Here is a 17706-nt window from a genome sequence, read left to right as displayed (position 1 = left end):
TTTATCAGCATAAAAAGTCTGATAAACTTGTAATTTACATACACATCAAAGACCGATGACAATGCAATAACTTTATATCTTCGCACTAATATTGTGACCAGTGACAACAAGTAAATAAATTTAAATATTAATTTCCGCTTGCAGTTAACAACAACTCGGTTTGGTTTTTTGCATATTTAGGTAGGTATAAGTGGTATGAGTTTACGGTCTCATACCCCATCTGGTGTTGTGTGTACCGGAGCCCGACATGACCACTTGAATACAGCTGGGCAGCTGATGGGTACGATATTGGGTTCGACGAGTTTTGAAGGTGGAGCACCTAACTCGTCGTTAAGTAATGACCATGGAATGACTACCTTGCGGCATAAATACCCCTATTTCTGCCGCAAAGTCGTTCCATTCGTTTTCTAGAGTGAGCCATTACACTGTTCGTATGATGTGTTAATCACCGCACTTGTTGAAGAGGTTAAAGAATGTCCAACTTCTTCTTCTGTGCCTCCGTCTTATCCCACTAGATGTGGTCGGCACAGCGAATTTTTCTATTCCATTCTCTTCTATCAGCCGTCATCTCAACACTCACTCCTCTCTCTCTCATATCGTCATTCACACACTCCACCCGTGTCTTCTTTAGTCGACCTCTTCCCCCTCTACCTGGCACTACCGTTTCCATACATCTCCTAGTCACATGCATTTTCTCTCTACGCATCACCACCACGCTAAACGTCCGCTCTTTAATTTGTTAATCACTGGGGCTACTTTCACCCTTCCTCTGTCGAACGCACAAAAGAAAACTTCTACCACCAATCCAATAGCGGTCCAATAGCGTCCAATATCTGTCGTGACAGGGCTGGGAACAAACAAGTGACTCTCTTCAGGAATCCACTACAAAATTAGAATATATTTTATTTATTCTTTCAAGTAACTCGCGCTGTTGGATACAGCTCTTAGCATAGAAATAATTTTCGGGAATAGAAAAACTCACACTCTTAAATTTTCAGATTATCTTATGTTACATGGCCATCGCCGCTCCGGCGGTCTTGGCTTACATATCGACAGGTGTCAAGCCTGACATGGTATTTGGAGACGACGCCGACCGCTTCGACATTGCATCCGTAATGCAGGACCAAAATAGGTACTGGTACTTATTTTTACGTAAACTTCAATGTACTTCTCGCTTCCACATAATTGTTATTTTATTCATTTTATTGCTTAGGTGGGTAGGCGAGCTCACGGCCCACCTGGTGTTAAGTGGTTACCAGAGCCCGTAGACATCTACAACGTAAATGCCGCCACCTACCTTGAGGTATAAGTTCTAAGGTCTCAGTATAGTTACAACGGCTGCCCCACCCTTCAAACTGAAACGCATTACTGCTTCACGGCAGAAATAGGCAGGGTGGCGATATTACTGTTGTTGATGTCTATGGGCTACGGTAACCACGTACCACCAAATAGGCGATAAGCTGGTCAACCCTTCTTCTTCTTGCTTCGGTTTCCTCAATACTGAGGGTCGTAACCACCGCCTCGCAACAGGAGTTTATTCCGGATCATTCCACGCCATTTGCTTCTATCTGCCGCCGAGGGTAGAGCATCGTGAACTGTGGTGTCGAGGGTAGCGCAGATCTGGTCAGTCCAACGTGTCGGGCCTCTACCTCGTGGTCTTCTTCCGTCCACCTTGTCAGTCACCATTAGCTTCTCCAAGCTGCCGTTATCGTTTCTTGCAATGTGGCCAAAGTATTCCAGAACTCTAAATAGGCAGATGGTAGAAAGCCTCGTCTTTATCTGGAGTTCTTGAAGGATCGACACGTTGGTGCAATGTGCTGTCCAGGGAATTCCTAATGTAATGTAATATCCACCCACTAAAGCAATAAAAAAAACCTCTTATTAGACACATTTTTTACCAACCAACAAAATCTTTGAGGATTTGTTGAAATATTCATTAACCGTTACAAAGGCCACAGACACACTCATCGTTTCTTGTGAGCCAATCTCCAGCCAATGAACTAGTCGTGTGACTGAATAAACGAGGGTAATTTTTTTCTACCGCAGAAACATGGAAGGTGACGCGCGTAAATCTAACACCCACCATTCCGTCGTGAATGCCTTAAAGAATATCCTTTACGCTTCGAGAAAGAGTAATCCTGCCGCATCAGTTGGAAAAGCACGTAAATCCAACACGGACTTCGCCTATCACGACACCATGGTGCAGAATAACAAAAATGAGGCTGATTTCGAAGAAAATCTTCAAAAGCTAGTGAAGAATTCACAATTTAATAGGAGATTACAAGCCACGGTACGTAGTCTACACGACGGAAATGACTTCGCGAGGAGATACAACAAGCCTGATCTTGAAAGCGAAATTCTGATGCATTACGCGGTACCCATCACGATGGAGGTTGTCGGACATTTACAGATACCCGAGGAATTAAAGGAATAACAAATTATATTTCAGTGTTTTTATGCGCATACCTAACCGAGTGGTCAGCAAACTTATTAGCCAGAGAGCCAAATATGAACTTTACAAAAATATTTTTTTTTTTTTTTATTGCTTAGATTGGTGGACGAGCTCACAGCTCACCTGGTGTTAAGTGGTTACTGAAGCCCATAGACATCTACGACGTAAATGCGCCACCCCCCTTGAGATATCAGTTCTAAGGTCTCAGTAACAACGGGTACCCCGCCCTTCAAACCGAAACGCATTACTGCTTCACGGCAGAAATAGGCAGGCTGGTGGTACCTACCCGCGCGGACTCACAAAAGGTCCTACCACCAGTAATTACGCAAATTATAATTTTGCGGATTTGATTTTTACTACACGACGTTATTCCTTCACCGTGGAAGTCAATAGTGAACATTTGGTGAGTACGTGTTTGGAACCGCAGTAAAAAGTTTAGTTGCAAAGCAACAGCTGTCATTTATGTTTTTATAATTTTTAAATTTTGTTTCTAAAGTCAGTAAGAATAAACTGTCAGCCATGAAAGTTGCATCATAATTTAATTTTATTTTATTGTAAAAATCTTCCTCCTCACAAATATAAATATCTAAATAAGAAACTGTCCGCTACATGGTCCATCGAGCCGAGATACCCAGGAAATAAGGGAAGTGATCAAAGTTTAATATTCAGGACATATTAGTGATGTGTAACCCATTACTCTGTTTTTTGTTTAGATTATTTATATTTATCATATTACAAGCTGGGTTAACTATGTGGTTTGTTTAATGTGTTTTTGTTGGCATTTTGTTGGTAATAGTCTATGTCTTTCACACTTGTAAAATTATTATTTATTTATTAATTATAGGTGCGTACATAATAGTGTGACTGTATAGTTCATTTTAGTTGTCATTATAGTTCATTATTTCAATTGTAACTTCTATCAATGCCAGATTAACTAGCCCGCTTCTGCCCAAATACTTTCAAAATGAGTGAGAAAGAAGAAAAGGAGTTAGTTAAAAAACGAGCTAGTCTAAAAGGCCGATTGACTACATTCAGAAAGTACATCGAGGAATTGAGCGGTACGTTGAATCAGCAACAAGTTAATGAATTGCAATTAAGAATCGGTAAGATCGAATTATTATTTGAACAATATGACGTAGTACAAACTAAAATAGAATGCCTCGCTGACGATTTCAGCTCGCAAAGCACAGAGAGAGAAGATTTCGAATCGATTTATTACAAATCCCTTTCACAGGCTCAGGAGATTCTTTCTCGTAATTCTAAATTGTTACGAACCGATGCGCATAGTTTTGAGAGTTGTTCTCATGTGAGCAATCATCGCCTGGTTAAATTACCTACCATTAACCTACCCAAATTTAATGGTTCATATAACAATTGGCTGGAATTCCATGACACCTTCAGTAGTCTTATACATTCGAACGAGGCGATAGGAGAAATTAATAAATTCCACTACCTCAGGGCCTCGCTAGAAGGCTCTGCTGCTGTACTACTTCAGGAGATTCAGTTCTCTGCCAGCAACTATTCTGTGGCGTGGAAGCTGTTATGTGAGAGGTACGACAATAAGCGCCTATTAATTCAAACACATGTTAATAATTTATTTAATATAGACGCAATAAAGAGCGAATCTTCGTTTAATTTAAGACGTTTCATAGATCAGCTGAATAAAAGCCTGAGAGCTTTAGAGTCGCTGGGCGAACCGACTGATCATTGGGACACTCTTCTCATCCACATGATGAGTCGTAAAATCGAACAGAAGACGCTGCGTGAATGGGAAGAGTGCAAAGGTCGTCTTGATAAAGAAAAGCCCATTTCTTTGTCCATATTTCTCGATTTCATTCGTAACCGGGCCGATCTATTAGAAACGATGGAATTTACTCGCCCTAACCTTCCTCACACACAAGTTCAGCCACCACAGTCGCCTAAAGGTCAGAAAATTAAAACATTAGTTTCTGTCTCCGGAACGCAGCCGTCGTCGAGTGGCGGCGCTAGTATTATTTCTGGTTCCGGTACAACATCGTGCCCACACTGTAAGGGTGAGCATTATCTTTATAATTGCGATAAATTTCTGAGCCTTAATAGTGAGCAGAGATGGGAATTAATTCCTCAGTTCAAGGTGTGTTACAACTGCTTTCGTAGTGGTCACTATTCGAATCGCTGCAAAAAAGGTGGTTGTACTTTATGTAAGCGTAGGCATAATACGCTGCTGCACACCTATTCTAATAATAAACAGAGAATTAATCAGCCCGCTCCTAAGCGTGACACTACGGCAATCGCCTCCGCCATCCAGCCTGAACCTCCTGGTAACCACGGCCTAACGTTAGCCACGTATTCTGCCGCCGCACCTTCAGAGATTAGTAAAGATGGTATGTTTGTGACGGCTCTCGTTAAAGTTGTCGATAGTAATGGTCACGAGCACATCATACGTGCTCTTCTGGATTGTGCGAGTTCGTCTTGCATAATTAGTGAGAAAACGGGTCGCTTATTGAATGCCAAGTATATTGATATAGATAAACCTATTTTCGGCATCGATAAGACTAGAACTAACATTTCAAAAATGTGTTATGTTTCTTTCAGTTCACGCACTGAAAATTATTCAAAATGTCTTCTTTGTTATGTATTGCCGTCCATAACTGACGACGTGCCTTGCCATTCATTTGATGTTTCGCATTTAAATACTCCCGCTAATATTATTTTAGCCGATCCCCAATTTTATAAGGCGTCAGAAATTGACATGATAATTGGATCTAATATCTTTTGGGATCTGCTCGGGACGCGAAAGATCAATCTGGGAGATAACATCTCGATCCTCTGGGAAACTCGACTTGGCTGGTTGGTGGTTTCCAGGGATCTAAGTGATGGTCATGGATCTGCTCCCCTAATGTGCAACTTCACAAAACTTGCAGACATTTCTCAAGATCTTGATCTCGGCGTTAATGACACTCAGAACTTGCTGTCGCGGTTCTGGCAGCCGAAGGAAGTCGGCCTTAAGTCATCATACTCCGAGGAGGAACGAAAATGTTTAGAACATTTCGCTAAAAATACGAAACGTCTAGCTGATGGTTGTTTTCGTGTGCGTGTACCGTTAAAACAATCTGCGGACTGCTTAAGTGACGGACAACTCTAGTTACCTTGCCGTAATGTCTTAAGCAGATCGGCCTTGAATGCAGTGACAAGAACATCTCAGAGATCATCATTCACGACTTCTACGTGAATGATCTCCTCACGGGGTCTGACTCATTTCAGGAGGCGTTGGACATTAAAAAGAAAGATGCCGCAGAGCTCGCCACCGCCAGGATGCCTCTGCGCAAGTGGAAGTCCAACGATCCTCTACTGGCAGACAGCCACAGATGAGCTTTCTTTCTCTGTCGATTCGTGTGAAGCCTCGCCTTCTACGAAACGCTCTATGCTTTCTGTCACTGCACGCATTTTTGATCCCATGGGGTTAGTTTCTCCCTGCATCGTTCCTATTAAAATACTATTGCAGCGGCTATGGGTTCATAAGTTATCATGGGACGAACAGCTCCCATTTGAAATAGCCAAAATTTGGGCTAATTTAACTAAAAGCTTTCCGCTTTTAAAAAATTTGCGCATCCCTCGCCTTATTGTTTGCGAGGCTTATACTTACGCGGATCTCCACATTTTTACAGATGCGTCACAAAGCGCCTATGGTGCTTGCCTTTATGCACGAAGCGCGAACGTGTATGGACGAATCAAGGTCTCGTTACTTATTGCCAAGAGTAAAGTGGCTCCATTAAAGTCAACGACGATCCCTCGGTTGGAGCTCTGCGGGGCTCTGGTAGGAGTGCGCCTCTATGAGAAGGCTATTGATTCGCTCCGGGTTCAGGTCAGGCATACTACTTTTTGGACTGACTCGACGATTGTGTTAGGCTGACTTAAAATGTTGCCTAGTAAATTACAGCCTTTCGTTCGCAATCGTACGGTGGAGATCATGGAGAAAACTGTGAACTGTACCTGGCGTCATGTTCCCACTGATGAAAACCCTGCTGATCATATTTCTCGCGGCATCGAAGTCGTAAATTTGCAAGGTCTAGATCTGTGGTGGTCAGGTCCTCAATTTCTGCAGCAAGACTGCTTTCAGTGGCCTTCCAATCTAGTCCGGTACAGCGAATCCAAACTCCCTGGTTGCACCTTTCAGTTCCACGTGATGATTCATTTATTGATTTCAGCCGATTCTCAAACCTATCTCGACTAAAACGTGCTGTAGCCTATGCATTGAGATTCATACATTTATGCAGAAAGCTATATCCACAAACCAGTCATTTAAGCTCTAAAGAGTTACAGAACGCTTTGAACTTGATTATTAGGAAAGCTCAGTCTGAGTCGTTCGTCGAATACAAGCTCCTAACTCAGGAACATTCGTTATCTCCTAAAAGTCCCTTCAACAAGTTCAATGTCTTTCTTGATGACGCTCAAATTATGCGTGTTGGTGGCAGGTTTGGAAACGCGTCGGAGTTTTCGTATAAGAAAAAATATCCTATAATCCTACAGTCCACTCACATTCTCACAAAACTCGTATTCAAGGCTGAACATATTAAGCTTATGCACGCTGGACCCCAACTATTATTAGCTTCTATAAGAGAAGTCTACTGGCCTATTGGCGGTCGCAATTTGGCCAAGGCCACTTACCATAATTGTATAAGATGTACTCGCATGCGAGCATAAACAGTTTCTCCTCTTAAGGGAAATTTACCTGTGCACCGCCTCACTCCTGGTCGCCCGCTCGAGTGTGTAGGCATCGACTATGCTGGACCCATCTCGTCCGTTAACCGCCTTGGTCAAGGTTGTAGAATCGTTAAGGTCTCCATCGCGATTTTTGTATGTTTCAAAACAAAGGCGATCCATATCGAATTAGTAGGTGATTTAACCAGCAATAGTTTTCTCTCTGCGCTACGCCGGTTTGTATCGCGGAGAGGTAAGCCTACTCATATATATTCGGACAATGGTACGTCATTCTTCGGTGCTTATAAACAAATCGGTACATTCTTAAAATCCAATTGCAATTCTTTGCCTGATGTTTTGATCGAAGAAGGTATTAACTTCCACCTGTGTCCACCTTACTCTCCTCATTTTGGGGGTCTTTGGGGGGCGGGGGTTAAATCTATTAAATTCCATATGCACAGAGTATTGGGAAATTGTAATTTAACTTATGAGGAATTGATCACTGTCCTAACGCAAATCGAAGCAATATTGAATTCTCTGCCGCTGACTCCACTATCAAGCGATCCCGATGACATGATGCCGCTTACTCCTGGGCATTTTCTCATCCATCATCTCATGGGGTGGTAACCTGGCCCCCTAACTCTTAGGGGGCCAGGTTACGGATACGACCCCGGTCCCGACCCCCTGCTCGGCGGCGGCGGGTTTCTGCGTAGTGAGGAGAGCTTTCCCTCACTCGCCCCGCCGCCTCCTTCTGCGAGATGGTGCACTCGCAGAAGTCGAGCATAGCCTTCCATGACTCATCGCTGCCAAGCATCGACGCCACGACGCCAGGCAGCGACAAGTCAGGTCCTATCTTTGCGACCAGGACACGGCGCTGCACCTCCCAAGCGGGGCAGACAGCGAGCGTATGCTCCGCCGTGTCCAGGTCGTGTCCACAATGGTGACACCTCGTCGTCGGCTCAGCCCCTATCCGGTGCAGGTACTTCCCGAAGCATCCATGCCCGGTCAGCACCTGCACCAGACGAAAGGTGAGACGTCCTTCGCCACGATTCACCCAGTCATCAAAGACCGGGTAAACCGCCTCGACGGTCCGTAGCCCCCACGTGGGGTTGGCCAATCGCCTCGACCACGACTCGAGCACGGACCGCCGAGAATGGGCCTTCCGCGCCCGCAGCTCACTTTCGGGGAGACGCGCCACGCCCCGAGCACGAAGCTCGCTGCGCCACCGATAGTCGGCAGCGAGCGACTCCGCCTCCAGCTCCCATGGCGGCGTCCCCGCCAAAACACACGCCGCCTCGAAGGAGACGGTGCGATATCCGCGAATGACCCTGATGGCAACGGTGCGCTGCGGCCGGCGCAGGAACCGAGCCATAGTGGCCCGGTTACGCGGCTCAGCCCACACAGGTGCACCGTACAGGGCCATCGATCGCACCACCCCCGCGTAGAGGCGGCGCACAACCTGATCCGGTCCCCCAACATTCGGGAGCAGCCGGCTCAAAGAACCGGCCGTCCCCATCAATCGGGGGACCAGCTCCGCAAAGTGAGCACGAAAAGCCCACCGGCTGTCCAACACGAGGCCGAGGTACTTCAACTGCACCCCGACCCCTATCCGGACGCCTCCAACCACGATGTGGGTGTCAACGGGTGGCGCCCCCCGCGGCCCGTGAAACCACAGAGCCTCGGATTTATTGAGCGCCACGTCGAGACCCAGCCTCCTTATCCTTCCGACGACGAGGGCCACTCCCGCTGTGGCGAGACGAACAGACTCCCTATAATCATCCCCCCGGGCCACGACCAACGTGTCGTCCGCGTAACAAATAACGCGGAGGCCCGGGAGAAATTCTGCTTGCTTAGTAAACTTTTATTAAACTGAAAAAGTAGTACATTAAATGCAGAGCCGCACTTGAGGAGCTAAAGAACCACATGCGGCTCTGAAGCAGCCCTTTGCCGACCACCTAACCCTATACCTAACAGGGTATTTCGAAATGACGCTGATTTTCGTCAGGGCATCAATTAAAAATCACATCCGAAGGCTTTGCACTATTATTTCAAAATTAGTTGGCTCCGAAACTTCGCCCAAAGAAACCTTTACAATTCGGGTCATATTTTCAAGATTCACATTCTGTTTGTGGATTATATCTTCTCTTTTCATTTGTTATCGAATTTTTTTTCAAGGAATAAAAAACATATAGACTATTCTACATATTTATCTTCATTACCATATTTTCTTCGTTTTTCGCAATAATTAAACTTGCATAAGTCAATCAAACTGCCCAACTTAAAAATGCTGTTAGTTCGTTCTGGGGTAAAATGAAATAATATAAAAAAGTCTACAATATTATTTTTTTATTGCCCTTGTAGGCAGACGAGCATACCGCCCTGATGCACCTGATGGTGAGCGGTTACCGTCGCCCATGGACTTCAGCAATGTCATGGGTAGAGCCAAGCCGCTGTCTACCGTTAAGAACTCTCCGCAAGCCTCGTTTGAAGAAGGACATGTGATAGCGCCCGGGAAACACCGTGGAGGGGAGCTCATTCAATAGCCCGATGGTACGTGGCAAAAAAGACCTCTGGAAACGCACTGTCAATGAACGCAGCAGTTCCAGATAATATAGAACTCTGCTCCGATGGCGGGAGGTGCGATGATAAAAACTAGATGAGGATCCTCCCCTCTCAAACAATTCCTATTAATAAATTCCTTTTAAATATATTATTTACCTCAGATATCACGAGTCGTCGACATCTTCTTCTTCGTGATTACGTATGTCTTATTGCTTGGTTGCTGCTTTTGAGAGACTTCTCCATCTCTCTCTATTTGTGGCGGTACGTGTACACTCAGTAAGGGAACACTTGGTAGATGACTTAATCAAGTCTGTCAAACTTGTGGATGATCGGCCGCAAAAGCGTTGACCGTCTACTCTTCCTTGAACCATTAATCGTTCCAATGAGCTCTCATTACGGATGATATGATATACGAGCTTTTGCCCGCGACTTTGTCCGCGTGGAATAGTTCACAAATAATGCTTTATTTTAGAACAAATTTGGTTAGCATAAAAACGTTATAGTGAGCTAATCTTAACATATAGACTTTTTTTTTATTGCTCAGATGGGTAGACGAGCTCACAGCTCACCTGGTGTTAAGTGGTTACTGGAGCCCATAGACATCTACAACGTAAATGCGCCACCCACCTTGAGATATAAGTTCTAAGGTCTCAGTACACCGGCTGCCCTATCCTTCAAACCGCAACGCATTACTGCTTCACTTATTACTTATTACTTTCAAAATCAGCATACGATCTATTTTACGACATCAACAATGTCGGAGGCGATGAGGACAATAAGACAGTCCATTATTGTGAAAATCATGTTCATCAAAGTTGCTCAACAAAAAAATTTAAAGTGTTTTTTTTAACTGAGAAAAACTTTCGGAGTAAATACTCATTTCAGTTTTTTATTTTCTTTTATAATCAATGTTTTATTTTTGATACGGAAGAAATTCGATTTCATGCACAATTAAAATTCGAATTTAATCAATTCCGAATTTGTAACTTCTCAAGATTTTATTTTCAATTAATAATCCAAGTACCTACGTACATAGGTACTAAAATTTTCCCGATAAAACTTTAGTACCTATTTCAGTGTTACCTATTCTTTCAGATTAATAAAACAAAAAATGAGAAGACTTCTCATTAACATGTTAACATCGTTTTGTGTTGTAAGTACAACGGCAAAAAGGAGTAATGATGAATTATTAAAACAAATACAATTGTGGAACGGGATAATGACGAACGATGATCAATTTAATGCAAATTACGAGGAAGCTATAGTCCCGCATTTTGACGACCACAGGATTACGGAGAACGATAGAAACATCAAATATTTATATCCGCACCCAACGAATCAGCGTGATGCCGAAACACAAGACTCAACGAATCCTTTGCTTGACCGAAAAATACAGATTGTAAATGACAATCTAGCGCCATTCTACAGATTCGGTTGCAGAAAATTTGAGGATTTAATTACGAATCCGACTTGTCGAAGCAGTTATTGTCGTTTCAATTCAAAGGCCAACTTTAAGAAGGGCCACGAAGAGGATCGTTTGTTGAGGGCGCTGTGCAGAACTCCTATGGACGACGGTATCACAAATTATTTGAGAGACGACATTTACGACAAAATAAATCTATCAGTTAGAAATAAAATGATAACTGAAAATAGAAACGACAAAAATAAATCTTATAGAACCAATAAAGTATTTAAAAACAGGCCAGCCAATAACAGGGGGAAAAATACCGCACAGAAACCCAAATTTGGCGGGAAACATAAAAAATCCAAGGATCAGACGATATCAGACTTAACAGCATATCTAGTTGACAGCATGACCACGGTTATTAGGAGCATTGAACAGCAATGTCTAGAGGAAATCCACAAGGCTCAGAGCATTGAAAAATTCTTGACCGGAATAAAGAATGAAACTCGCATAGAGCCTCACCATGAGGCTAACAATAATGTTTATGTTCCGATGGCCCTATACAAAGAATTGGTAATTCAAAAAGTCAAAGCAAAACCTTACTCGCCATCGAAGAATACGAATAGATTAAAGAAGAAACAAATTTACAGGAGAAGCGGTGATCTACACAAGACAAACTACGGTCTGCCATTTCAATTACAGGTTCAAGGTTTAGGACAAGCTGTATACACAAATGACGCTGAATGAAAATTATTAAGACCCAAAATAAATACGAAGAATGATAATAAATTAATTATACTTAACGGTATCATGGTTTTCTTACCTTTGAAGGGACGCGTGCATACATACGGACGTTCTTAAGGAGGTAGATATCCGTCGGCGACATACACAATAGCAACGACATAGCAAAGCCGCTGTTTACCTCTGACTAATACATATTAAAGCTGGTTTGAAGCACATATCCGATTCCTCGGGAGACACCGTGGTATCCAGCTTCAAGGTTGGATGGTACCTATCAAATATATCACTGGAAAAGTACGCGAAAGAACACATTCCAATACATCCGATCCACTGACATTGTCATTAGCTTGTGCAGCTCTACTATTAAGTGCATGGACGTGGGGACCCTGGTAACCGTACTTGTCGTACTTATCAAAGTTCAACGATCAATAGTCGATCCATCTAAGAAAAAAAACTAACTCAGTTGATTTAGGTTTCATTTCAAATTAAGCCTTTGTTATTTAATGATTGATAGAAGAATATAATATTGAATTATGCTCATGCTCATGACGCTCATATTCCCCTCAACCTTCCTTAAACTGTACACAAAGTTTGAATGGAATGCTCTCGTCTAGTAGGTACAGTGTTTGGCAACCTTGTCATTAGAAAAAGTAAAATTTTGACAATACAATAAATTTGTTCAAAAAAAACAACTTTTAACATAATAATTATATTTTTATAGCCTTGCGTTTCAAAAACGTTTACTCGTCTCTTACAAGTCAAGATAATGAGTAATGTGAGGAACATTACTTGAGTAAACCGGAGTAAACATTTCGCAGAAGAGACGTAGGTAGTTGAGAAGTCACGGGAGCCACGGGTTCGACCACTGGTCTAGTCTTCTTACGAGCTGCGAAACTTGAAGATACGATTCAGACACAATACGCCACAGTAACGCAATTCGACCACTCCATAATATTACAAAAGTACAGAAAATCTATTAACAAAAAGGGTTTTAAAAAAAAATCCGTGATAGTCCGCTTACTACCACATTAGCGGGCAGGTTACACTCAGAAAAAGTAAAATATCACTATTAAACGCTTATAATGTTCTGAACGCATATGATATTGACGAAATGGTGAAAAAGAAGTTTATGGACTAGGAGATAGGAAATATATTCCGATGGTATAATTTTAAGCTAAACAATATATAGACGCAAGGACTTAGTGCACAACTAAAATGTGCCATTGTTGCATGCTACATCATCAATCATTAACCATATTATGAATCGCACTTGGCTGATTCATGATATGAGATTCGCTTAAGGTGTACGCTGATTTCAATCAATCCAATGACACCGTGGCAGGCTTTCTTTTGATAACTTACTTGTAAGATTTATCTCCACGTTCTAGCACCGTATAGGGGGCAGTGTATGGCGGCTGCAGAGGTTTACGTACAACGTCTTGGCTGAGAAAAACCTGGCCTGAAGATGATTGATGTCTACTTTTGAAAACTGGAGAGGTGGCATCATAGGTATTGGTTTGATCTTCCAGATACTGGCTCTTAGATGGGAAAGAAAGTCAATGATCTACAGCTTCTCGGTATTACAAAATGTACCCGATAATCGAAGAGGCTCTCCATATACCAGCACTGCAGATGATGAACCAATATCCTTCTTCTATGTCGAACGTATTCCAAGAATTACCCAAGGCAGAACCTCGTATCGATCTGAGCTGGCGATTGAATCTTTCCACCATACCGTTTGCGGTCGGACGGTACCTTGTTGTCTGAATATGACTGGTCCCTGTCGTTCCAGAAAGGTCTTTAAACTAATGTGCATCGATGGGCAACCAAAATAAAGCCAAAGTAAATCCATATTAAAGTTCATATAAACAAGAACCGTACACGCAACTGACAAAAAACCTGTGTCGACGAACCACGAAAACTGTAAAGTATTTGAAACATCGGAAACAATCGATTTTTTAATTATTTATTGCTTAGATGGGTGGACGAGCTCACAGCTCACCTGGTGTTAAGTGGTTACTGGAGCCCATAGACATCTACAACGTAAATGCGCCACCCACCTTGAGATAAGTTCTAAGGTCTCAGTATAGTTACAACGGCTGCCCCACCCTTCAAACCGAAACGCATTACTGCTTCACGGCAGAAATAGGCAGGGTGGCGGTAACTACCCGCGCGGATTCACAAGAGGACCTACCACCAGTAATGTACAGTAATGACAGTATAACGCGAGATTAAACCGTAAAAAAATATTTAATTATGTCTACGACTTGTGAAAACAGAAGATAATAATCCTAATAAAAGTGTATTCGAAATAGCGTAATAGTGGGAGGTTTATCAACAATTTAGCTCCCAATACAGCATCTCTGATAACGTGGACTAAGCGTATGTTAACGTTAAGCCCTTTGTTAGTTTTAGACTCCCCGCGCACTAGGCAGCCAGACGAATATATGGCGTTGTATGGGAATCCGCGCACATAAGCAGCCCGGAACTCTTGACTGCGGCAGCCAATACGACGCGCCTGTTGTACGGCAGCCAGAGTGGGTGTTAGCGAATGTATGTGGCTGCCGTCAGTCACCGCGCTCTTGTAGCAACCAGATGTTTTTTTTTGTTCCGAAACTTTTTACAAAATGACCTTCGTTACAGAGAAATTCATTCGGGAAACAGAATGCTGTAAAGCAATTTGGAATGTATCGTCAGATGAATACAGCGATCGTGATTTAAAGAGAAGAATATGGGAAGAAATCACAATTAGAATGTGCGAAGAAAATTTAACAGAAATTAAAAAAAAAAATTTTGGTTAGCATGTAAGTACTTTTATTAAGTATTATTTGGACAAAATAGTATTAGTTTTTTGTAGGTACATTTACTTCAATGTTTTGCTCAAATATTCTAGCCGCCGCAGCCTAGCTGCGCAGCCAGGCTGCTATAACTGGCTGCTCAAAGATTTCGGCTGTCGCAGCAGGCTGCCTAGTGCGCGGGGAGCCTTACGAGAAAAAAAATGTGTTTATGCACTGACACTGACACATTAGACATTTGCTTGTTTATTGAATGACCAAAATAAATTATCAAGAAATTGCTAATTAAATAATGTGTGTGTAGTTATGCATTTTGTACGAAAACAGTAAATAATGGCGAACGGTACTCCAGAAAGTGATTTCTCGATAGAATGCTTCCAGAACTACACTGCGCCCGAAGTTTTTGTACAAGGCCTAGCCGGTATGGTGGATCAGACTGACGTTGAAGTGATTATTAGAGCACAAAAGAATATGTAAGTACGATCGAATATTTGTGGCCATTGCCAATTGAGAATTTAACTTAAACCAAAAAAGCTATTATTATAATTATTATACCTATTAATTTTTTCAAACTTAAAAATTATTTGTGAGCAACAAATGAAAATCAGTATGTAATTTAATGATACACTCACTGAAATATGTATCAGAAATTTATGATAATCGAAATACTAACACACCACTTATTGTTTTTAATATTCAACATTATTCAGCATTCCAAAATGGTCTCTTAAATGAAACACTCCAGTGTAAATGATATCTAATTCACCTTAATAATACAGTATAAACTCATTTCAATTTATAGTCCTCATAATTCATTTTTATATTTTTTTACTCCTTTCTGCTTTGAGCAAAATAAAATTATTCTACAATGTGTTTTTTTTTCTTGGTAAATAAATCGCACTCGAATAAAGCTTTCTTAGGTTGCAGAGATTTGAAAAAACAACAGAAATGTTGACAAATTGTAATCAGCTGTCGGCCAGTAGATTAAGGGCTGCATCCACAGAGTTCAAGAAACATACACAACTACTGTTCGAAATGAGGAAGGATTTGGAATTCATATTTAAGAAAATTCGGGCAATTAAAACCAAGCTCAGGTTTGTTTGATTTGTTTTTTAAAAAGAAAAACAATATGCAAAACTTTCCACTTCATGTTTTGCTTTAATACTAATAAGTAGTTTATAGTATAAACAAATTAAACAAGACTTAAAGGCTTAAAAAAAGGTCTCCATAGTAATCAGTAGTGTTCCCCTGACATTATTGATATCCATGAGTGGAGGAGATCTCACGTCATCAGATTAGTCATGTTCTTATACTCTCTGACTGTAATAGAAGAAATAAAGAATCTGCTTAGTAGTAGATTCATAAATAAAAAAAGTGGTACCTATTTTTTCGGCCATAGTTGGGTAAACAGTTCATAGCTTATCTGCTATTACTGCAGTTTGTAGACTACATAATACAGCAGTGCGGTTTATTAAAATAGTATGCAATAGTTATCTGGACTCTTGTGTAACAAAACATTTACTCTGAGCTCAGGTAGTCAATCTGAAAGTAATGAATCAATAAATTTAAGGCTTCAACTATTGAATCATAATTCTGTGAGAAGAATTGACCTAATGAGCTCATGATCATTAAAAGAAAACTTAATAAAACATTATTTACAGTACTCTATAAAAAGACCATCTGATATACCTCAGCCGAGGGAAACTTATTTACATTAAAAAATAATTAATTTTCAGTTCTCAATACCCGGAAGCATACAAAGAAGCGGTTGCAGAGTCGCTTGCAAATCGCAAACCCCTCGTAGATGAAGAAGATCTGAAGCCATCAGAGGCGAAGCCCGAATCAAAGATGGTTGCTACAGTCTCAACTGAAACTCTGAAACCGACAAATTATAATAAGAAATCTAAGAAAAAAGACAATAAAAGCTTTGAATCTAGTGTGGCCGGCTCAGAAAAAAAACCTGCATGTCCAAAGGTCAGGACCAGTAGTTCCTCGGAAACTGAGAGTGCCAGTTCCGGTGATGATAGTAGTACTGATACAGGTTGAAAACTGGTTCTGTTTTTTCATTAGTCAAATCTAAAACATTTATAAAAGCTATGGAGTTTTCAATAACTAGATTTTTTGTTGATTACAATAAAGAATGACAGTCAAATTCAGGTAAAATCATTACTAATAATATATATTAAAAATGGAGACCCAATAGCAATCTTAATTTTTTTTAAAATACTTAACCAGGTTCCAAGTGGAACAACTACAAGAAAGTCATCATATTTTGTTATATATTGCAGTTAAATAATCAGTTTTTACAAACAGAACTTAACTCTAGAAATATCAGCTTGCGAACTGCCTTGTGCGTATATTTGATAAACTATATTGAATCGAAATTTAAATGACAGGCAATGACTTAATAACCTCGACTTTTAATTATTATTTTTATAATAATGTGTTAAGTACTGATTTTTCTAGATTTTATAAGATTTATATATTTATGTAATTTTATTAACCAACAAATACACTACGTATATTAAACACTAGAATAATTTTATATTCAAGTGGGATATATAAATGTGTTGAAAATTGTTTGAAAAATTTGGTTACCTTTTAATGTTATTAATTGATAATTTCGATGCAGTGATTGAAAAATCCCACAATTAAACTAGGTAATAGTTTATTTTGTTATCTAGACTACTGTGATGTAGCTATTAATTTATATTTAAGTAAATTAATATGTACCATGTTGTACAATAAAAAATACTTACCTACTTATGCTAATTTATTGATTTACAGACTAAAAGTTTCATTTACCATTATACTACAACACAACCTGTGTTGCAAAAATTGACATAATCAAGCAATAATCTTCCATTGCGCATGAAGTTAAGTAGTGTTTACTTAAGTCCATTACAGCGTGAGTTTCTCACGGGTCTTCTCAGTGGGTCGCGTTTTTCGATCCGCTGGTAGATTCTGCAAGGCTTCTTAGGTTGAGCCTGTGAGCTCGCCTACCCTTCCGTTCGTAGCTGGAATAACTTCTTAAGCAAATTGGTAGGAAAAAAAAAACCAAAGGAAAAATG

At 41.0% G+C, this 17706-nt stretch overlaps 3 protein-coding genes across 3 annotated transcripts; all 3 read left to right on the top strand.

The window, feature by feature from the left end:
• The first annotated feature begins 834 nt into the window (after nt 1-834).
• LOC114249443 (uncharacterized) lies at nt 835-2434 on the top strand. Its single transcript, XM_028183026.2, has 2 exons — nt 835-1132; nt 2047-2434. Exons 1-2 carry the CDS (start codon nt 1014-1016, stop codon nt 2432-2434), a joined length of 507 nt encoding a protein of 168 aa, XP_028038827.2. The 5' UTR covers nt 835-1013.
• Nucleotides 2435-10805: 8371 nt separating this feature from the next.
• Nucleotides 10806-11846, top strand: LOC114249414 (uncharacterized). Its single transcript, XM_028182987.2, has one exon. It carries the CDS (start codon nt 10806-10808, stop codon nt 11844-11846), a length of 1041 nt encoding a protein of 346 aa, XP_028038788.2.
• Nucleotides 11847-14792: 2946 nt separating this feature from the next.
• Nucleotides 14793-17401, top strand: LOC114249425 (kxDL motif-containing protein CG10681). Its single transcript, XM_028183006.2, has 3 exons — nt 14793-15108; nt 15556-15729; nt 16372-17401. Exons 1-3 carry the CDS (start codon nt 14969-14971, stop codon nt 16679-16681), a joined length of 624 nt encoding a protein of 207 aa, XP_028038807.2. The 5' UTR covers nt 14793-14968; the 3' UTR covers nt 16682-17401.
• The last annotated feature ends 305 nt before the right edge of the window (nt 17402-17706 follow it).

The sequence above is a fragment of the Bombyx mandarina genome, chromosome 20 (genome assembly GCF_030267445.1).
Source record: "Bombyx mandarina strain Sakado chromosome 20, ASM3026744v2".
NCBI lineage: Eukaryota > Metazoa > Arthropoda > Insecta > Lepidoptera > Bombycidae > Bombyx > Bombyx mandarina.
This window is presented reverse-complemented; position numbering and strand designations above follow the sequence as displayed.

Excerpts from the sequence above, each read along its gene's own strand:
- LOC114249443 (XM_028183026.2), top strand. The coding sequence starts at position 1,014 with ATGGCCATCGCCGCTCCGGCGGTCTTGGCTTACATATCGACAGGTGTC. Across the intron at positions 1,133-2,046 it reads GTAATGCAGGACCAAAATAG|AAACATGGAAGGTGACGCGC; the intron begins GTACTGGTACTT and ends TTTCTACCGCAG.
- LOC114249425 (XM_028183006.2), top strand. The coding sequence starts at position 14,969 with ATGGCGAACGGTACTCCAGAAAGTGATTTCTCGATAGAATGCTTCCAG. Across the intron at positions 15,109-15,555 it reads ATTAGAGCACAAAAGAATAT|GTTGCAGAGATTTGAAAAAA; the intron begins GTAAGTACGATC and ends AAGCTTTCTTAG. Across the intron at positions 15,730-16,371 it reads GCAATTAAAACCAAGCTCAG|TTCTCAATACCCGGAAGCAT; the intron begins GTTTGTTTGATT and ends ATTAATTTTCAG.
- LOC114249414 (XM_028182987.2), top strand. The coding sequence starts at position 10,806 with ATGAGAAGACTTCTCATTAACATGTTAACATCGTTTTGTGTTGTAAGT.